The sequence below is a fragment of the Phalacrocorax aristotelis genome, chromosome 5 (assembly GCF_949628215.1).
Source record: "Phalacrocorax aristotelis chromosome 5, bGulAri2.1, whole genome shotgun sequence".
NCBI classification, from domain to species: Eukaryota; Metazoa; Chordata; class Aves; order Suliformes; family Phalacrocoracidae; genus Phalacrocorax; species Phalacrocorax aristotelis.
Genome location: NC_134280.1, coordinates 26,800,554 through 26,823,330, shown reverse-complemented (window position 1 = coordinate 26,823,330; position 22,777 = coordinate 26,800,554). Strand labels below are relative to the sequence as shown.

General features: G+C 36.5%; 1 protein-coding gene across 1 annotated transcript in view; it reads left to right on the top strand.

The window, feature by feature from the left end:
* Positions 1-1,281: 1,281 nt before the first annotated feature.
* The window catches only part of TTN (titin), a 240,981-nt gene continuing 219,485 nt past the window's right edge, over positions 1,282-22,777 (top strand). Inside the window, exons 1-22 of the mRNA XM_075093587.1 lie at positions 1,282-1,531; positions 3,661-3,764; positions 7,336-7,539; positions 8,256-8,543; positions 9,302-9,390; positions 9,481-9,725; positions 11,415-11,703; positions 11,945-12,097; positions 12,574-12,693; positions 13,727-13,864; positions 14,659-14,796; positions 15,269-15,406; positions 17,059-17,322; positions 17,436-17,561; positions 18,647-18,928; positions 19,207-19,272; positions 19,766-20,024; positions 20,323-20,383; positions 20,499-20,711; positions 21,437-21,579; positions 22,182-22,387; positions 22,502-22,732. Coding sequence (XP_074949688.1) covers positions 3,674-3,764; positions 7,336-7,539; positions 8,256-8,543; positions 9,302-9,390; positions 9,481-9,725; positions 11,415-11,703; positions 11,945-12,097; positions 12,574-12,693; positions 13,727-13,864; positions 14,659-14,796; positions 15,269-15,406; positions 17,059-17,322; positions 17,436-17,561; positions 18,647-18,928; positions 19,207-19,272; positions 19,766-20,024; positions 20,323-20,383; positions 20,499-20,711; positions 21,437-21,579; positions 22,182-22,387; positions 22,502-22,732 — 3,744 coding nt within the window. The 5' untranslated portion in view covers positions 1,282-1,531; positions 3,661-3,673. The remainder of the gene's footprint in view (positions 1,532-3,660; positions 3,765-7,335; positions 7,540-8,255; positions 8,544-9,301; positions 9,391-9,480; positions 9,726-11,414; positions 11,704-11,944; positions 12,098-12,573; positions 12,694-13,726; positions 13,865-14,658; positions 14,797-15,268; positions 15,407-17,058; positions 17,323-17,435; positions 17,562-18,646; positions 18,929-19,206; positions 19,273-19,765; positions 20,025-20,322; positions 20,384-20,498; positions 20,712-21,436; positions 21,580-22,181; positions 22,388-22,501; positions 22,733-22,777) is intronic.

Sequence of the window (22,777 nt, the reverse complement as noted above, 5' to 3'; positions counted from 1 at the left end):
CTTTCTTGTTTCTTTCAGATCTGCAAACTACAGTAAAATACTCCCTTACAGGAATCATAGCAGTGGTATTCTCTCTTTCCGGCATTTTCTGGAGCTCCTGCTGGAGGTTTCCTTCAGGTAGTTTTCAAACACTAGTGCAGCTGATAGTACAAAAATCCAGCCTTTGTTTACTTCTCTAGGATCCTCTGGGAGATCCTTTTCGATGTGGATGTTGGTAACAGCAGACTGAAGTCCTCCATTTGCCAAGAACATGCTTGATTTTAAGCCCACAAGTAGTCTTATGAGCGAGTTATGTGTTTAAAGAGTTTGCTAGGTGTGTGTTATGTATATTACGCTTCATAGGGAAGAAAAGGATTTTTTAATAAGAAGGCAGCAATGGAAACAGGCAGATGTGGTCCTGTGGTAAATCACCTCCCATTCCAGCTGTAGGCAAGAGCAGTCTTCTAACTCTGACCTCTTTCAGAGGCAACCAATCTAATGGTATAATTAGCTGCATAGGCTGATGAAGCTGGGCTAGTGGAATTTCACAAACTGGTATGCTATTCATGGATGATTAACTCCCTGGTCTGCAGAAGGCCTCCACAGGCCTGGAAAAAAGCCATTAGACTTAAAATCTGCTTTTTTCAGAAATTACAAGAGTTGTTTTTTTTTTTTTCACATATTTTCTATTTCTGCACTTTGTATGTTATTGTGTGTTAACCTTAACTGCTTGGAACATCCAACAGAGAAATCGTGAAGGAAACAAAAAAAACCCCAAACCACCAGAGTGCCAAGTCTATGTATTACCAAACACAGTTTTAGAATTCAAAGTTATGGAAAAAAGTAATTTAAACAGTGCATTCTAATAGTGTGCCGCCACATGTCTGAGCTCAGCTTACTTATTTAGTGTGGTGATTGACAGATGCATTTGGTAGCTTCTTGGGTGCTTTATAATGAAAGAAAGTAAGGATGAATCTTGCTGATATGACTACCTCTAACTTGTTCGTATCCTCTGCTGAAATGCTTCCTTATTCCTTTCTTTGTCTTGTGCTTATGACTTAGGAAATTTGCAACAGCTTGTAAACTGCACATTATAAATAAAATTGAATTATAAATCAAAATCTTTGGCACAGATGATGTTTCCTTAGTGAATCCCTTTTGTGCTTCCAAAATTAGAGTTGTCAATCAAACCAACAGGTGGTGTATGGTTACACAGAGTGGATCCCCTCTCACAAGATACTTTCTTTTAGGAAACCAATCAGAACTGGCGCTGACATGATGAGGCAGACCTGTCAGCAGAACTGGGGTATATAAGGCAAAACAACTATGTTAGCACTTCTGAGCAGTCGTGCATTCCCCGCCTCGCCTCGGGTGTAGGGATTGCAAAAAAACAAAACTACACTGTCGAGACCGTGTAGTTTTGTTTTTATGATTAGAGGCTCTACAATTCTCATGCTGGGATTGTCTAAAAAAATCTTACTCTGGATAAGGACGTCGTTCAAGAAGATTTCGTTGGGCTTAGCCCACTCTTACAGGCACTGTGAGAGATCAGGTTAGTAGCATGTTTCTGCTAGTGTAATGAGTATTTTATCAGTCATTAATAGGCCTGATATGATCTATTATTATAAATTTGCTTACAGAGGGGTATTGGTTTCAGAATATAGACATGGAGCACTTAAATTCTCTGGCAAGGTTATGCCTTAAATTTCTGCTAGTGAATTTTGATAACACTCAGCAAAAAGTTTTTCCAGTATACTTATTGTTAAAGACTACATAAATTAAGATTTGAAAAGGGCATGGAAACATCTGTGTAACTTTAAAAACTCCTTTCTGTTGGGAGTGTTCAAGGTTATGCTACTGGGAGATAAACTGAGAAGGTCTAAGAATAGCTCTGATAAAATGCATATGGTATCAGCTAAGCGCTGATGACTTTTTAAGGGAATCAACTGCGAAGGTATCAATTACATGGCAGCTCAGGAGCACTTGTCTGCTGTCATTCATAGCTGGGAAGGTTATTTCTGGAGCATGACATTTCAGATGCATACTTTCAATTCTAATTATACAAAAAGCCTTATAAGATCAGATCTTCATCACTGAAATTTGCCTAGAAATATATAAACTTTGTGTGAACTCAATGACAATTTTACTTAATTAAATAATTTCCAATCTGTTCTGGAGTTAGGAAATTACATATATATATAAGCTTTCATAATCTTGAATTATATTGTAAGATTATTTCCATATATTTTAGCTGAGCTTCAAAACATAGTTGTAACTGAAGTAGTTCTTAGTGAACTAACATGCAACTGACATTTGTCTTAATCTTCCTTTCAGAAAACTAGTGTTGTGTTAGGATGAAATGTTGGTAATTTCCTTCTAATTTGAACTCATTTCCTCCCACGCTTGAAGGTGAAAATCTTTGATAAAAGGCTGTTCCTCTGTCAAGCTGGAACAAGCATTCAGATAACCAGTAAAGGCAATAAAAAGCAGCCCAAAATCCCAGTAGAATATCCAGTTCTGCCCTCATGGACTTATTTTATGTAGGCATCAAGCACTGATTTCAGTGAAGGAACTCAAGTCATGAAGAATTTTCACGCCTTTGAAAGGCAGCAAAAATTTTAAGCCTGGGACTGTCAGAAAATCAGGCACAAAAGCCCGAGTAAACAAGAGTAAATATGTGAGTGAGACTGACTTGAAAAGATCATGGGGTTAACCCTCGTTTAATAAGACATGACATGTTTTTCAGGGGAATTTTTTAATGAGAAAAATTGTAACTTTACTAGATGTGTGATACTATTAAGAAGATACTAGCTACTGCACAATTCAACATCAGTAAGTAAGTTCATGCAAATATAAAATACTACTGATACAGAAGGTTTTCCAGTGGCAGCGTGCTATTTCAAAGTAGGATCTTGTGGCATAGGAAAAGAAAGCAAACTATTTTTCAGATTTCACATGGATCTGCAGTTGTTCAAACCATCAGTGTCACTGGCTACCTTATATCCTAGCTCACATTTCGAAGGTGGCTGTCTACCCATATTCAAAATTCCACTGAGATACTCTGTAAGACTAGAATTTTATTTGCATCTTTAATGCCAATATGCTTCTGTGTAAAATGAAATTATTCACGACTTACAGACTGCTTTTAAAAGAGAGCCTCCTGGCATTTTTTTTAATTATTAAAAGCCAAACAAATTGTAGACCATCACATTTTTTTTCAGTTGCTACTTAGTGACCTAGTTGTCTTCCCATTGGAGAAGGCAAAAGATTTGCACTAACAAAACATTTTCAAATCATTCAAACAAATTTTTTAATAGAGGTTATTTTCTCTTTAGGTAAAGGAGATTAATAGACAAAGAAAGGCTAGATGACCTGCACAAGGTCATACAATGAGTCAAGCAGAACTTTGCCTCCTGCTGCATACTTGTAATGCCAAATCACAGCTTCACTAAATATAACAGTTTCACATCCAACTCAGCCAAGTGTTCTCTAAGGGTAATTTGCTATACAACTTTGTCAAAACCTACAGTCTTCACATTTCTCCAGGTCAATGTTATTTAAAACTGAGAAGAGTAATGTGTTGTGAAAATAATAACAAATATTCCTAAAATCTAGCAAGAGGGATGTGTGTGTAATAACAATTTCACCATTGATATCTAATTATGTTTTTGTTGCTTTCAGAGTGCCTGTAAAGATGACGACAAAAGCACCAACATTTACGCAGCCGTTACAAAGTGTTGTGGCACTGGAGGGTAGTGCCGCAACCTTTGAGGCTCATATTAGTGGTAAGGTTTTGATTCATTCTGTTTTTTTTTAATTATTGGTTTTGGTAACATTTTTGCTAAGACAAATGATAACACTTTTCATAGATCATAATCTGATCTGAATGGGTAAAGATCAGTGCTGAAATGTGAATACATAACCACATCATATGGTACTGATTAGCGTTGTGAGGTGCTGTCAGATATGCACAAACATACTGCATAAAGTTACAAGGCCTCCCAGGCAATAGCCAACCATGTTGCCAATCATCCTTCTGACATACATGAGAATTAGACACCAGTCTTATTTGCCAACGAATGCAATGAGACTGGTGTCTAATTCTCATGTACATTAGAATCATCAAAACTGGAGGGAAATAGCATTAAAAGTATATACATAAAAATATATACTGTGCTAGTAAGAGTATGTCACATGGGTGCAGAGAGAATAATCTTGTTTGCATGATTATCAGACAGAATGAGGAGTCAAGGTGCAAAACGCAAGGCATATGTTAGTTCTTCACTGACCTAGTGCTAAGCCTTAGTCTGTATTTCTACCTTCTGTGCCCTCGAGTTTACTTAATTCCAGACTTCTGGCAGAGAGGTTAAAAGCACAGAATCTAGGTCCACATGGCCACTGAAGAGGGCAGAAAATGCTAGTTTGCTAGATAGTAGATGTGCATGGTGATTATGATGGTAGTACAAGGCTGGATTAATATAATTTGTTGATGCAATTTAAAGATGCCACATAATTTTAAAGGATACTTCATTTTGCTAGTCTACACACTATTAGAACACAGTACCTTGTGCAAAATCCCATGCAAACCCCTGAAATAACTTTAACAGATAACCAACACCCTGTTCTAAGAGTGCCTGTGACCTCGGCAGTGACTAAGGAGAAATGACACATGTTCCTGCTGATGGAATGACATTGTCTCACAGGCATTAGCAATGTGATGATCCACATACCATAAAACACTACCCAAATGCTCTGTGGCAGGTGCAAACACATGATCTGCCCAACTATAAAGATCTCTGACATCTATGATCCCCTGTGGTTCATCCCTTGGTCCCTTTGGATAACACTGGCTCGCACAAGGTGTTTGAACGTGTCGTATAGTCTACATCCATGATAATTTTTCATGCCTTATTCTGTTATTTGGCCCTCTACTCTTCAGTTAACTGCCCTGACCTTCTCTTGTTGTCTATACACTGTCAATTTTCTGTGAAAAGTTCCTTTCCACTGATGATTACAATACTTATTATAATTATGAATACATAAATATATCATCAGAACAAGTTAGGATGCTAATATTATGGCTTAATGTGTGATTTTTGGCTATTTTAATTTGTGCGATGTCATGGAGTACTTGGGAGGGGAACTTGATCTCTTGACTAAGAGGAGATACAGCAGCTTTTCTAATGGCATATACCACATTTGTAATTTAGTCCCAAACACCATGTAAGGCAATCTCCTATTAGCTTTTATTCATATTGTGGGATTCTAGAATGTCTTTCCTGCCCCAAAAGAATCCACCAAGACTGACAGATCTGACAGTGGCTTGGCATTTAGTTTTTCTAATGCATTAAAAAAAATGAAAGTTTTATTTCTTGAACTAATTGCATAAATAACGGACTGCACAGCTTTATTCTGCTACATTGTCTGCCCCTCCTCTCTATCATGAATCACTGTGAATTTGAAATTCAGACTTTCTGTTTATCTCTGATAACCCTGCCCTTTTATGTACAAGTCAAGTATTAATACAGACCTACAATTTGAATGTGAAAAGCCCAATTAATCTGAGTACCAAGAAGAGTTTAGCAACCATCTGAGATGCAATTCTGCAGTATGTAAACTAGAACAAATAAATTGTACTGTTGTATCAGACTGTGAATTAAGTGCCACATTACAAAGGGTTGATATCAGACAAAAATACCCAGTACCTCCCCCTGCGCTCAGAAAGTGCAGAACACTCAAACCCTGTGATTAAAAGCAGCAAATGCCAGAGCAGCTAGGACATCATCATAGGTGGAGCCCTATTGAGTGAACAGTGACTGAGGTGACATGAGGCAGTACGTCATTGTCAAGAAAGTCTGCCATGCTGCTGGCATTAGAACTATACCCATCCTCATGTCTCCACAGTACTGATCAAGTATTGAATACGTTCAAAAAGAACTAACCTGTTCTCTGCTTAACATTTCTTGAACCGATATTTTCAGGTATTATGCAATGCAAGCAAGACTTTACACTCTGCATATTGTTGAAAGCAGCACATATATCGTGCACAAGTTGGCAATTCCTGTCACATCATTGTTAGGACAATCTCACTGAATTCAATTACTTAAGCAGTGAAGTTGAGGCACTTCAGGTTCCTTTTCTTCTTTTTGGCAATAAAGCTCAAAAAAACTCAAGGGCAATTTTAAAATGAAAAAGAATGTCCCAATAATTAATATTAAAATCATTCAACTGTGAGTAAAATTTAAAACTTTTCTAACCATGTCTGGTGTGGTGGCAGACAACCAGTAAAAGCTTCAGTCTATATATCTCAGCTTCTCTTTCATTTTAGTCTCACGGAGTCATATTCCTGGCACATTAAAACCCCAAATAATTAAATGAGTTTAAGGGAGTAATACTCTAGAAAGGAAGCAGAATTCTGTGGTCCTGGGGTTTTCCAAACCACAGAGAAAGGAACTGGGAAAATTAGAGCAGCTGTAGTAAGCACAGTCTCAGACCTCATTCCTGAGCCCCTGTGCAGTGCAATTGGTGATTCAGCTTGAGAGAATTACATGAAGTAAATTTGAAGGGATTTTCATTTTGGAGAGATGGTGTTTTGGAACTCTCTTCTTAAATAAGGTGTTGTTCTTATGTGGCTCATATAAAAATTTTTCCTGTTCATCAAATGGGTTTCAGTTGCTCAATATAGTTGACTGAGTAGAACACTGGGATGAGAATTTTCATTGGGAATCTAAAATCATCATAGATATAGAAGATGAACCTATTCAGATCACCTCAGACTGCTTTCCACCAAACTCAAAGAAAATTCACTCCAGAAAAAAGAAACAAAACCCCCAAAGCATTAACAGCACTCAATGTTAATTTCTACAACAGCCACTTTTTCTGTCTCTTCATTTTCTAAAATAGTTTATGTTAGGATAACTGCTTAGCTTGGTTGGAAGTTCTGATTTTTACTTTGTCTCCAAACTATTGGACTGGATAATTTTGTTAGCAACACTGCTAAGATATTAGCAAATAAACAACAACAAAAAAAGACCTCACCTGCTTCAATTCATTCCCCTCATAATTTTGATGAATTTCTATTCCTCAACAGGATTGCCAACCACTACAGTCTGCTCATTATTCAAGTGATTTCCTAAATGCAGTAGCCTATGCAGTTGTCCTATTGCTCTGCGTATTTTTAATGACCTTTCTAAAAAGAAATTCCTTTACCATTGTGTCACTGGACATATAATCATAGTTCTGTGCCTATGCCATTACACTTCACTAAAACTGTATATGTAAGTGAGTACTACGGTAATTTAGGATACCTGGCATTTCATAGCATCTGAATCTCCTTTTGCCTTCCTTTTTCTTTAGGTTTCCCAGTTCCTGAGGTGAGCTGGTATCGGGATGGCCAGGTTCTCTCTGCTGCAACTCTGCCAGGTGTGCAGATCTCGTTTAGTGATGGCCGCGCTAAACTGGTGATCCCCACCGTGGCAGAAGCAAACAGTGGAAGATATACCGTACAAGCCACCAATGGATCTGGGCAAGCGACTAGTACTGCTGAGCTACTTGTCACAGGTATCAAGCAGCTAAAGAAAGGCATCTCTCTCTGGTACCAATGTGAGAAATAGAGCAATAGAAGTGTCACAGAAAATGAAAAAAGCTTGGATTTGAAGTACATGATTAGCAAAGAAATAGCAAACCAAATTCCCTTTCCTAAAGCAGTCTAGAATTCAGCATATATTCTTACCAGTAATTTCCAACAGCATCCTTTACATCTTAACTATATAAAGTTTAACCTTGATCTTGTAAACTCTTAATCACAATTAAAAACTTCTGGCTTAGCCCTGTATACTTCTGCTCATGTGATATGTCACACTGGCTACATTCAAACTACTCATAAAAGAAAGGATAAAGTTCTGCAGGATGGAGCCCTTAATGATATTTAATGATAGAAATATATTTAGCAAAATAACTCACATAAAGGGCCGTACCCAAGACACTGTGCTTACTACCTACGGTTATAGTCAATATATCTCTAATTCTAGAAACACCTGCAATCACGAGCATAAACAGAAGTATCAGAAATTTTAAATACATGAGAAAAGCTAAGGGTGTTTGCATTTTGGAAGATCAGCTCAACGTTTTGAATTTTTGAGAAGGTAGCATCATCTGTCAGTAGCGTGTGAAGGAGAAATAGACCTTGTACACTTCTGATAATGAAAATATCTAGCCCTTACAGTTCTTTTTGACAGACATTGTTTTTCTATTTATTTCTTCAAATAAAACTGTAGCTGGAACAGCACCACCAAACTTCTCACAACGACTACAGAGCATGACTGCAAGGCAGGGAAGTCAAGTTCGACTTGACGTGAGAGTGACTGGAATCCCTACACCTGTGGTGAAGTTCTATCGGGATGGAGTAGAAATCCAAAGCTCCCCCGATTTTCAAATTTTACAAGAAGGAGACCTTTACAGCTTAATAATTGCAGAAGCATATCCTGAAGACTCCGGTACCTATTCAGTAAATGCCACAAATAATGTGGGACGTGCTACTTCAACAGCTGAATTGCTAATTCAAGGTAATGGAGTTGAAGTTGCAAGCCTTGAAGATAAGAGTATTCATTGTTGTAATGGCACAACACACACCACTTCATCAAAGTTATATCAATAAGTTCATTTATAACTTTTTTCTCAAGAGTTATTAACTTGCTGTGAAAAAGCAGTGTGTGTTTGGTGAAATTTGCTAAAGATTTTTGTCTGAGAATTTCAAAGGACCTTTTCTCCAGAATGGGTCTTCTTTAAACTGGGGATAGACTGGACAGAATAAGGTGTGGGATACTTTCAGTTGTTCTTGCTTTGTTCTGTAGATTTCTCAAAGTTGTATTTGTAAGCTGGCTTTGAAAGAATAGATCTATTGGATTGCACAACTGTACATGGTCTCGTAAATGAGCCTGGTAAGGGTGAAGATAGTTCTTGGAGGAGAATCATAGCAGTGAATCATTCTACCTAGAGCAGTCTTGCTTGGGTTTCACCTCAGCCAGGCTTCCAAACTCTGTAGTCATTTGAGATCCAGGACTGATTCTGAAAAAAATGCGATAAAACTGTTTTGTTTGGGGTTTTTTTCTAATGACATAGCAATGCAGAAATAGTATTTCAACTGTTTTCACAGTTGTCAGTCCATAGATACTGCAGGAAAAACAGATGGTTGCCTAATTCTTTATCTGTTTTTTATATACGTTCATATACAATTGGAATTGACCATTCATTTATTTCTGCAACTGCTTGTTGTTTTTTTTGCCATATGCAATTCTCCTGACCATGTTTTCTCTTCCAAAAGGTGAGGAAGAAGCCGTTCCTGCTAAAAAGACAAAGACAATTGTTTCGACTGCTCAGATTTCACAAACAAGACAAGCCAGAATTGAAAAGGTATATTTTTCAAAAACAAAGCTGGTAAGGCTAATATGTGGATGATTACTTCTACAGTATCTCAGACTTGTTTTCTTGATTTCATTGTAGAAGATTGAAGCTCACTTTGACGCCAAATCACTTACAAGTGTTGAAATGGTCATAGAAGGTGCAACAGCCCAACAGCTCCCACACAAAGCACCTCCACGAATGCCTCCTAGACCTACATCAAAATCACCAACCCCACCAATAATTGCTGCAAAAGCACAAATGGCACGACAGCAATCACCATCACCTGTTAGACAATCGCCATCACCTGTAAGACATGTCAGAGCACCAACACCCTCACCAGTAAGGTAAACTTATTTTTCTTTCAAATAAGTTTGCTTTTTGAATCACTTTCACATATAGCAGTAATACCATAGAATCAGAGCATAGTACAAAATGGAAGAATTCACTGACTGAGTTTATTCTGACTGTGAGCTATAATGTGCTATATTTGCCACTGCTATAGAAGCGCATGCCTGTTATATAACTTTTCTATTCCATATGGAAGAAAATCCTTAAGAGAATGAATCCTATTTGATCACTCTACATACAGCTGAAGTAGCACTCAAAGCTCCAAGTTCATGATGGAAGACAAGAAAACAGTAGAGCAGTTGGCCCTTGAGTATTTTAGATGAACCGAGAACAGAGCAATGACACTGTGATGAGTGGCAAGCAGAATGGAAGGATATGTAAAAAAACATGAATGTGTATTCTGTTTGTGTTCTCATGATGACTGCAGAAATATTATTTTGAAGGCAGGCAAGGTAAATGTGCATATGGAAAAATGGAGTTTAGCTCTGCTGCATAAAGGATCTTGAGAGGGAAAGTGAGTGAAGAGCAGGGCTCATGGTCTGCGAGACCCCAGGAGGTCTCCCTGAGAGTCAGGTAAAGAGGAAATTGCTTTGGAAGTCCTGCAATGTCAGCATCCTGAAGCACCAGCGTCATGGAAGAAATATCTCCAAGCTGAGTGCTCAGAAGAGCCCCATTTATACCGACAGATCTAGGTATGCTGGTAAATTTTGCCCCATTGAAAATAACTTGCAAGGGCAGGAAGAAATGGATTGTCAGTAACTAGCAATCTGCATAGATGAAAGAATAATTCAATAGTGCCACCTAGTGTGCACATGGAAGTAGAAGTTTGTAGTCCCCTGCTAGTCAAACTTTTAGATATACAACACAGTAGAAACTAAATCTAAACATGAATAAAATGCTGCTGCCCCCTGCTGCTGCAATTTTTTAATGTTATCTGGGAAATACAGCATAAAAAAAATTCCTCTCGAAGAAAAATCTAAGTTAGAGTGCTTTAAAACTATCTGCTAGGACTGGGACTGAATTTTTGGAATATCAAAATTTAGAAACTAGCACTTTCCAAGTGGCTACCAATTATTGTGGCTGAGATTTATAAATGTAAGTATGGGAAAAAATATAGGCCCTGATCAGAAGCTTGCCTTGAGTCTGAACACATGTAAGGATGACATATGAAAATGAGGTGTGGTGCGGGGGTAGATACAGTTTTGTTGTTGCTAGTGGCTGCCACGTGGTATTTTTACAAAGAGCAGTTATTTTGTCTCTCTACAGAGACCTGAGCACAAATATATGTAATATTCACAGTGTGTAAGCCTTTTATTGTATTCCTATTAGGAGAATTAATATAGAGCAAATGGAAAATAATTATGTATTTTTATATTTTATATACACATGCTTGAGTGAAATGCCCTTTGACATTTGCTCTTATTTCTTTTTGTAAATCTAACTAAGCTACTACAAAGATATATTACAGTTATGGGTATCACAAAAACACACATTAGGCATAATGTTAAAACCAGCTAAGTGTAATCTTACAAGTAGAACACCTCAAAAACTTTTGAAAAATCAAACTACAATGTATGGAAGGTACCCTAAATGGGGAGTGAATTCAAGTTCAGGCTGAAGTTGTTTATATAGTTGTCATTGTATGACACTACATTAATATAATTGATACTTTATTCTTTCATTAGGTCAGTTTCTCCTGCTGGAAGAATCTCCACCTCACCTATCAGACCAGTGAAATCTCCATCTCCAATCCGTAAAACACATGTAGTGACAACAGCTGGGGCTGAAGTCCTTCCTCCTTGGAAGCAGGAAGGATATGCTGCAACCGCAGAAGCCCAGATGAAGGAAACAAGAGTATCTACAAGCAGTACTCAAATAAGAACTGAAGAAAGATGGGAGGGGAGATACGGAGTCCAAGAACAATTTACCATTAGCGGTGCTGCTGCTGGTGAGGTTGCGGCTGGTGCTAGAGAGGTAAAGTCTATTTTTGGAAAGAGCATTGGTTTTGCTCTGTGTGTGGACTCACCACTGCCGAACAGATCTGCTAAATGGAATCTGAGAGGCTGTGTATAAAAACGTGTGTATCTGCTGTTGAGAGAGTTCTGCTGCAAATATTTAAATGCTGCTTTGCAACATTCTGTCTCTGTGCATGTTTAGTGCTTCTTCTGAATGTATGTGAAACATGGAAAAATGTCTTTTGATTGGACTAATATAGGTGAGAAAGGACAGTGAAAAAACAGCAGCTGTTGCTACGGTTGTTGCTGCTGTGGACCAAGCCATGGTGAGAGAACCAGCTCCAGATGTTGTAGAGCAAACTGCTAAAAGGACAGCAATGACTGCAGTCCACATTCAACCTGTTCAGGAGCAGGTAGAAATAGAGCACCAATATTCTATAATTTCCCCTTTATCCCTTTATCCAACATACAAACAAGGCATGATTCACTGTGAGGCATTAACAAGATATTACCCAGTGCACTGCAAGCATGCATATTCGTATGGAGCATCTGGACTGTAAAGGAATGCTCATGGATCACTTATTACATTGCTTTCCATCACAGCGGCATTGAACTAATTATTCTTAAACTCTTTTTAAGAATGCCTTCTATGAAAGTGATCCTGTGTTCTCCCTCGTCATTTATTATCTAACATTATTCTTACACTGATGAAGTTTTTCTTCTAATATCTCATTAATAATTTCCCCATGAGGAATAAAATAAGTCTCCCTTAGTATTCTTCCTTCACTTGCATTCCTTTCGTATTTTTCCTTCTCCTCTTCTTTTGATGATCAATATGTTAAAATGAATTTTAAGGCTTTGGTTTTTTCTTTGTTGCTATAAAAATCAGATGAAAAAGGAGGCAACAGTAGTAATTACCAGTGATAAAGCCGCAAAACAAACAGTAATATCGAGAACTAGAGAAGGAATTGTTACTTCACAAGAACAAAGGCACATCTCTCCTGAAAAGGTGAATACAGATGTTACCTATGATTGTCATGCCCCACCTTGTTCAAAAAATCTACTATATCATCAAAAAGACAAGCCAATGAACAAGAAAAATGACATACTGTAATATTATTTTTTCCTTTTATGTATGTTCAGTCTTTTAGTTTACATTGCTATCATTCTCCTATCTGTCCTTGATGGTGACTGTATTTCCTTTTTTTATTTCACTTCCATTATTAATGTGTAAGAATGTGATAGATAAACTTGCAAAACATTAACTTAGAAAGGAATCTATTTTTTATAGATTGTGTGGTGATTTGCTAGATAGTATTCTCAATCATTTAAAGAAATGACATGTAGGAAATACCTCAGATTTTCCATTTTTTTTCCTGATTTTGTCTCTAAGCTTGCCATTTGTAGCCTGCTTTGTTTGTTGGCAGTGCAGTGGGTCAGAAAAAGGAGGAAAAACTCATTCTGCATTAAAATCAGTTTTGAAAATACTGAGGAGTAATTGGAAATCAGATTATTTTAGCATGTGTTTTATCAGACAAATATGATTTAATGGAAGACCAGCTTTTATACAGAAATGTTACATTTGCATTCTAGCTCAAATGCATAAGGAAGAAAGTGTAACCTAACTTTAAAGTACTGAGAAACAGAAATCCACCTGGGCAAAAAAATCACGTTTATGTGCAGATTACATCTGAACTTCTTGCAAAGTGAAAGTTACCAAAAACTTGGTTTTAGTATCCTACACTTTCTCAAACTGATTATGATACAGGACAGTTTTTCTTTCATCCGATTTTTTTATTACGGCTTTCAGTAGCAAAGCAAGCATTTGTGGAATACTTTATTATTTTTATGCTAAATGTATATATGTCTTATAAGAAGTCTGTTTATGTTGTTATTGTTGTTTCCAGACTAGATGATTTTGAAATCCAGAGTTTGATATTTTTCCTTTAGTTTTTATCTTCTTTTCCAAATATATAAAAAATCACATACCTTATATTGTTAAACAATATATCCTTTAAACTTCTTTATTTGTAAACATCCAGGTAAGAAAAGAACCAGAGAAAAGTCCAGTACCCACAATAGTAATTGCCACAGACAAAGCCAAAGAACAAGAAAGAATAACGAGAGCTAGAGAAGAAATATCTACCAGACATGAGGAAGTGCACATTGCTCATGAAAAGGTAAATAGATGTTACAGATGTTTAGCTCATTGTTATACTCTAATAAGTTTGTAAAACCTCATTCTTCATCAAATGTGCTATGTATCTTTGCTCTGCTTCTTTATGAAGAGAAGATTACAAAATAAAAACTTTATAAAGCAAGTTACTCCAAATATAGGCCCAGCATTACAGGTCCAGTTCTTACTTAATAGCAGCTCTGTCCACAGAGGAAGAGTGCAGGTGCCCTTGCTACAGATCCTTTGAGCATTATGGCTTGTATTGCCAGAATTTCTCTGATGCTTAATGACCTTTACTTTTTGTCTGAAGGTAGATTTCTGAAGATAAACTGTAAAGGTTATCACTCATGATATTTATAGGTGGAATTGGATTTAATGTAGTTCATATTCATGCGAGGACTGAATGCATCTGCTGGCCCATATTGTGGAAATATTGTTTGTTGTAGTAACGGATGAAATAGTCCATTTACTGATGGAAGTGAATATTAAGTCATTTTTATGCAAACAGTTTATACAAAACATAATGATATATCACAATTAACTAGGAAGTGGGAAGACTCTTCTTAATTCACGCATAGATTAATTCAATATGTCAATGACTTTGAATGCAATTTGTTCAGCTAACATATAAGATAGGCTATAACTTGGTCTGTACAAAAGAATGACTTCATTTCTCAGGTGATGTTTTTCCTTTATTGATGTACATTCTGAAACGTTATCCCACTTTCCTGAAAAGCTGTGTAATTTTGACAACAGGCATAATTGATTACTATTATTTTTCTTTACCATAAAAACTAGATAAGAAAGGAAGATATGAAACCTTCTGTACCTAAGGTAGTAATTACCACTGATAAACCTAAACCACCAGTCATAATATCAAAAAGTAAAGAAGGAGTTGCTACCAAACAAGAACAAGTGAGCATAACCCACGAAAAGGTGAATAGCATTGTTACAAACATGTTTGGCTTTTTATCCTCTCTTCTTTAAAAACCTATGTGTCCCTCAAAAAATACTAACTATACATTTCCAGCTCATTTTTTCTGGGATTTATTCCACTTTTACTGCTAATTAGACGATATTATTCCACCTCTGTCTTTCTCTCCTAACTTTGTCTCCTATTTTCATTAATAGGATGCCCATAATTCTCTTCTGACTTTTGGAATGAACTGACTGACTCCTGAAATGCATTTTAACTTCTTTTTTTTAAAAAGATCATTACATTTATTTAAATAGGTGTCAGGCTGTAACCATACTTATCAGTATACATATAATACAAAGCTGCGTGCAGTGCACAAGCATCTAACCCCTTAATTCTCCTTCGCTGTTCCCATTCCGAAATGTTTTCCCATTGTTCAAATATCTTTCGGCCATATGTAACTGACACTTTTATTTCTGCTATAATAATTAGATTAAAAAGGAAGCTAAGAAAACTACTGTAGTTCCGAAAATAATTGCTACTGATAAAACCAAAGCACCAGTCACAGTGTCCAGAACTAGAGAAGAAATTACAGCCAAGCAAGAACAAATTCATCTAGCTTATGACCAGGTGAATATAGCTGTTGCAGATGTGAAATGCACTGTTACAAGTTGTTTTATCTGCAAACTTCATATTTTAAGAGCTACTTGGGTACAATTAATTGAAATTAATTCCTGATAACATACCCATTAAGTGGGATGATTGTCAAGTAACAGAATCAATGTGATTAAGTTTCTAGTGATAAAGAGGTTTATGTCTCACCCTGTTAGGAAATGCCACTTTTACGGCTACAGTCAGATTTCTCTCTGAAAGCCTACTCCCTACCAATCACTTCCAAGAAATGTTTACTTGTTAAAATTTCTGACTCTGCAATCTTTATTTCTGCGAGATGATTCCTTGCAATTTTATGGCTGTCAGATGAAACAACCTCTCTCTATTAAGGTTTGAATTGTATTGCTCTTTGTACAATACAAACTTTAACATCCATTCAAGTCTGTCCAGCTTATTACTTCTGACTATCAGACACTTGTTGACACTGCTTTGTTCCAGTAGGACTCCCACAGTAGAAAAGCTTTTCTATTATAATATAGCCAGGAACTCTTCTATGTGGAAGAATAGTATAATTGCCAAGAGCTTTTATTTAAAGTCTATCTACTTCATTAGAAATAGTATGGTACACTCATAAAATACTTTTATAAAATATAATTAAAATATCATAGCATATAAAAGAGGAGTCAGACTGCTAAGAGGTTGCAGTTACTTGTTAGATTATGTAAATTTTGGGCCAAATTCAAACTGGTAAAAACAATAATTTTGATATCAGCATCAATACTGAGTAAGAGTCCCCGTTGCCTGAACACTAATAATAAAACAAAACCTCTGTAAACAATCACATTCTGGCCTTACTTAAGTTAGTTTAGTTCAAGGTCATAATGATTTTAAAATCAGTATGAAGTTATCCATTAGGCTTTTTCCCATCTACAAGGCATACATTTCATAAGCTCTGTTGCTACATCCAGATCAGTTATGGCAGTAATAATAAACACTAGTAGTAATCATCCTATTACCTGCTGTTTGCTGACTGGGCAGAAATTTGGCCCCTGATAACCTAGAAGTTGACAGTATTTAACAGTTATTAGAAATAAATAAAAGTCCTGATACAAATGCATTATGTCCAGTTTCTCCAAAAGTTCTGTTTTCCTTCTGTAAAATAATTTAAAATAGATTGGTATAGAATTAACAGCTATTCCTTGGTAAAAAATATTTTTATGGGTATATTCCTTAGTTAATACATTCCTACCAGATGCTAGATGCAGCTTTACATTTTTAGTAGCATCTAACAGTTATATGGAGCTGATGAGCATACTGACTTTAAAAGTATGTGCACATTTACATACCTGCCGTACTCTTTGATAAGTAGCTATGTGACTATAAAGTATTAAAAGTGGGCTTGCATACGAATATTGATAAGTATAAGGCACGCAAGCCTACAGATATCTTCTGAATATGCATAGGAAGAGCTTAGAACAAAAATGTATATTTGTATCTACTGACTCTGAAGTGTCTTTATGGGTGAATATGTTTGATGTATACATTATTACTTTTGCATATCTATGCACTCTCTCTTTGTCTGGAATATATTTTACTGAGCATTTGTCAGATACATAAGCCTTTAATACAATGATGAATATTTATATAAATTATGCCAATGTTATCTGTAGACTGAAGCTGGAAAAAGGGCTGAAGCTGTAGCTACAGTTGTTGCAGCAGTGGATCAAGCACGTGTTCGATCACCCTGGGAACCAGAACAAGCAGGTGAAGCTTATGTAAAGCAGAAAACTTTGGAATATGGCTATAAAGAGCACACTGTTGCTGAGGCCCCAGCAGAACGTCATGTTGTCACTAAAGAAGTTAAAACTGTCTATGTTCCTCCTGAGAAACCTATCTCAGCTGCTGAAAAGAAGGAAGTTCATATATCAACAGAGGTTAGACTCAGTTTACACTGCATTCTTTTCCAAAAAACTATGTCCCAGTGAAATCTGTTTCAGTTTGGAGAACAGCATCACATTCTCAACGATTTTTTTGTTGCTTTGTGTAGATAAAAAGAGCAACAGAAACAAAGACTGAGAAAACAATTCATGTTGAACACCCACGACCCCGCACAGCAAGTCCTCACTTCACAGTCTCCAAAATTGCTGTTCCTAAACCAGATCATACATATGAGGTAAGAAGTGAAAACTGTATCCAAGAAGAGCAGCATGGTCATTTATAACAATGGGTCACCCATTCCATTTGTCTTTTCCTCCCACTCCAGTATGGTGCTTTCCCAGGGAGAAGACGCGTTGTATGTTTTTTACAGTTCTTTTTATTGGCTTGTTTGACTAATAAAGAGCAGACTTTAAACAGACACACAAGCTGCTAAAATGTGATTTGTAATTACTAGTTATTTAAACAAGCTTTTAATTTAAGGATGCAACTTCAATACTTCATGTCATACAATGAAATCATAAACATTTGTCAAGCAACTTAGGTTTTTTAAAGAGCAGAAGTATCCCTTCTCAGTCTTATTATATGCGTCAGGTCACTAGCACATTGGAAACAGTGCTTCTTTCTTCCTTGCAGATTACTACATACTAAGTTAATTTTTGAAATAGAAAAAAACCCGGACTGCATAACCATCCATTTTTAATTTCAATTTTTCCATTTTTCTGTTTGACTCGTTCACAGAATATTAAAAGTTCCTATTTAATTAATTTTCTCATTCAAGCATGCTTTCTTTCTTCACCTGGACTTTAAAAATGAACTGGTTTTTCCCTCAAATGTAATTAAACTCTATAAAAATTACATAGAGACTTATGTATGTTTTCCAAAGTTATTACACTTACAATAAAATATTGAAATCTCTTCAGTTATTTTAATCACTGACAGTTATGTAATTAGTAGTATTGTTTATTGCTGTATCAGACTGATTAAATGGAAAGCTAAAGCCTCAAGTGAATAAATTCAGAGGGCATTTCTCATGTTGCACATATGAGCTTCTTGACCATTTAAAGAACAAATTCTAAAGTTTGAAAAAGAGAAAATATTTGAATGTTAGACACATCAAAAGTAATACAAGGATGTTACACCTCTGGTATACTACTACTGCAGTCTAAAATCAGTAGTTATTTTCGTATATATAGCTGTTGCAGTGTCAACAAATACATAACTAAGGAAAAGACTGGTGCATATGCAATCTGCTCAAGAAATATATTGCCTCCTTTGAAAACAAGAGAACAAAGCTGTAACTTTTTCTCCTCTGTACCCTAGGTTTCAATAGCTGGATCTGCCATGGCTACTCTGGAAAAAGAGTTATCAGCTACTTCTGCTGCGCAAAAGATCACCAAGCCCGTGAAACCACCTCAGCTAAAGCCACATGAAGTCAGGATAAAAGCAGAGCCAGTTGCCCCTCCACAGTTTCCCTTTGGAGAGGCGGCTGAGACCTATAAAAGTCGTTATGATATTGAGACTAAAAAAGAGGCAGGTGTAAGCATTAAAGGTGAAGCAGTGCGGGAAGAACACTTGGTCTTGCGTAAGGAAGGTGAAGCAAAGGTATGTTATTAAGCAAATTTCCACCACTTTGACTGACATTCACCTTAAAAATGTAGCATAGCCTCACTTGTTTGCTGTTTCCTCATTGCAATGTTCCACTTTTACAGCATTCTGCTGTCTTTTATTTTTCTTGTTTTACACAAATCTTTCTAAGGACCTAATATTTACCTGTGACAAGTGAAGAGTTCTCTTTACATAATTTCTTTTCTTATCTAAATTCTGCTATTTATGTCCTTGGCTTCATTAGGTGTTCATTAACTGTGCTTTAAACAACCTAGGTGACAGAAACTGCCAGAGTTCCTGTGCCTGCAGAAATCCCTGCTACTCCACCCACCTTAGTCTCAGTAAGTAATTTGTATGTAGATTAGGAGGGTTACACTATGTTTTCACATGTTTTGTATTCTAAATTTTATTTTTGAAAACCTGACCATGAAATTTGGCTGTATTTAATCTTTTTAACTCTGTATTAGGCTTACTTAGCCATACAATTTATCTCTGATACAAACTATTCTGAATGTCTGTTATGGGGTGATTCTTCCCAATTTTGTCACATACTAGAATGATCTTTGCTGCAGGGAAATAATTTCTCGCCACGATCTGCATAAACATCAACCTGCCTTTTAATTTGCTTGTTAATAACAGTAATATTCTGAGATCCCAAAACCAAATACTTCCCTTTGGAAAATGCCTCTTTTTTTACTGGATACACTGCTAACAGAACACTCTTTTGAAGTAGACATTAAATTTTCCATTCAAACAGGTTTTAGTTATTCAAATGTCTGTTTAGTAGTGAAAATACATACTGACTGTGATACTTTTTTTTTTTTTGCCATACAGGGCCTCAAAAATAAGACTGTGACTGAAGGTGAGTCTGTCACCCTGGAGTGCCACATCTCTGGTCATCCTCAGCCTATTGTGACATGGTACAGGGAAGACTATAAGATTGAGAGCTCAATGGACTTCCAGATCACTTTCAAAGCAGGGCTTGCTCGCCTTTTGATTCGTGAAGCCTTTGCAGAAGACAGTGGAAGATTTACCTGCACTGCTACCAATAAGGCTGGGAGTGTCAGCACATCTTGCCACCTGTATGTGAAAGGTAAGTATATTTATCACTGTAGGAAGATTATAATTTTGTTAACTGCATATTACTTAATGTAACTTAGACATTTTGTCAGCTCCCAAGTAGAACATATGCCTCGAGTTGTATTCCAGGGCTGTTAGGTAACAGGGCTGTAAGAATATGAGGAAAAGGCCAGGGAACCTTGCTTCCTCAGTGGAAGTACCCGGCCCTCTGAGCCAACTATTTAACATTCTCTCTCTTTGTGTCAACTAAACTCACTGCTTAGGCACTAGTAATGTATATTAAAATCCACCATATCATATTTCCCTTGCAGTTTCAGAAGAAATTGAGACTCGAGAAACCATTTCTGAGAAGGCTGTTACAGAAGAGAAACGGTAAAGTTACTTTCCTAAACAGACTGCTCCAACGGTGGGCGTTAGTTTCTTCTTGCCTCTGTTTATGAGAGTTCCAGATATCAGCTCACTTACCTGCATTGGAATCTCGTTTCAGCTATGTGGAGACAAAGGACATTGTAATGGAAGATGTCTCTGCTGCAGCAGAGGAAGTATTGGGAGAACCCGTACCTCCTTTCTTCATAAGAAAACCTGTAGTACATAAATTAATTGAAGGTGGGAGCATTATTTTTGAATGCCAAGTAGGGGGCAACCCAAAGCCACATGTCTACTGGAAAAAAGGTGGAGTTCCTCTAACGACTGGCTACAGGTACTTTGACTACAGCGTACAAAAACTACTTAAACATAATTTTTAAGAATATTTAATTGGCAGAATAATTTTGATTTCCTTACTGATTCTGAGCCAAATAACATCACTGATTTCTGTGCAATTTTATTTTTTTAAATGGAAAAATCATAGGATCATGTCTTAATGTGAGACTTTAGAAGGCTACTAAGTTTTAAAATTATTTATATTCAAAAGACCATAAAACGAGAAATATTACACATCTAAAAGCAAATCAGGAAGAAGTTTTGCATTGGTTTTATTCTGTCTATGCAATGTTTGCATTCTGCCTATGCAAATGTTGTCTATAGAAAACAACAAACTTTCTAGCAGAGGAAAAATATACATTTGTAGCATTCTTGAAATAGATCATGCTACAGTATCTCAAAGAAGGACAAACTACATGCACACAGCATATACCATTTTGCTCTGTTGATAACATCATCTTTGATATTTCAGTACTGATGTTTGCATCCTGTTTATTTTGGTGACAACAGAAAGAAAGTAGACGTGTACTGTAGTTTCAGCACAGTTACTTTTCCTATGTTGTTCTGCAGATTAATTGAATGAGAATTGCCTGCAAATGTTTCTCTTTTTTTTGCTTGTACAAGTTATGAGTGGTTCTGATTAATTGTATAACTAAAAGCAAATTCACTAAAAAGTCTGTTCATCAGAGTTATAGAGAGCTTGGACTTTTATGTTTTCTATAGGTACAAAGTGAGTTACAAAAGAGAAACCGGGGAATGCAAACTTGAAATTTCCATGACTTTTGCCGACGATGCCGGAGAATACACTATTGTTGTTCGTAATAAACATGGAGAAGCTTCTGCAACGGTCTCCTTACTAGAAGAAGGTACATTATAGATTAAAGAAATGGGAAAAATATTTTTTAAAATTAACTTTGAAATGGGAAAAACATTTTAAATTATGCTGCAAATCCTTTGCAGCTAAATTTGGTCAATTCAAGAAACACAAAAGGAGATCTGGTGGCTCTTTTTCTGCAAGACAGTGTATTTGACAGGAGGTTCTTGAAGGACTTATATTCTTTGCTAGAACATGTAGCTACAGGGACCTTCTTCTGTCGACGTCCGTAATAGTCTGCGTAATATAAGACATTCAGAGAGTGCTAACTTTTTTTTTTTCTCAACTGTCGTAAAAATGCATGAAAGTTTGCAGGAATCAGAGCCGCAGTGAAGAAATTGTAAAATAGTCTCTACAGGTGCTTTCACTTTGAGAACTAAAACACCTATATAGCACAGTAAAACTTTTACCTGTTTATAAATCACATCTGAGTGCATCAGTCTTTGCATTTTATTGCTCTTTGTACTTTATTGGCTAAACAGACAGAAACTCTGAATCACCACAAACAGTAAAATAAGTTTGCACTTGTTTTCTCTATTCAATCCAGTGAAAACCACAAAAACTTATCAAAATTAACGTGTTCTTAATTCTTAGCTGATTATGAAGCCTACATAAAATCGCAACAAGAAATGATGTACCAAACTCAGGTGACTGCATATGTACAGGAACCTAAAGTGGCTGAGGTAGCCCCAGCTATTTCATATGGTGACTTTGAAAAAGAATATGAAAAAGAACAAGCCCTAATTAGGAAGAAAATGGCAAAAGATACAGTGATGGTCAGAACTTTTGTAGAAGATGAGGTATGTCTACCACTCCATACTCATTTTGCATACTGACATTTTACCAGTACAGATCACTTCTCTACAAGGTCATTATCTGACACACAGAACTAATGGTCTTGCTTTTCTGTATAGGAATTCCATATTTCTTCTTTTGAAGAAAGACTAATCAAGGAAATTGAACTCAGAATTATTAAGACCACCTTAGACGAACTTCTTGAAGAAGATGGAGAGGAGATGATGGTTGATATTTCTGAATCTGAAGCTGTAGAAGCAGGATTTGATTTAAGACTAAAGAATTACAGAACCTTTGAGGGGACAGGAGTCACTTTCCATTGCAAGACGACTGGATATCCATTGCCAAAGGTACCCCAAACCTGTATGACATTAATCTATTTTAAAAACCATCTG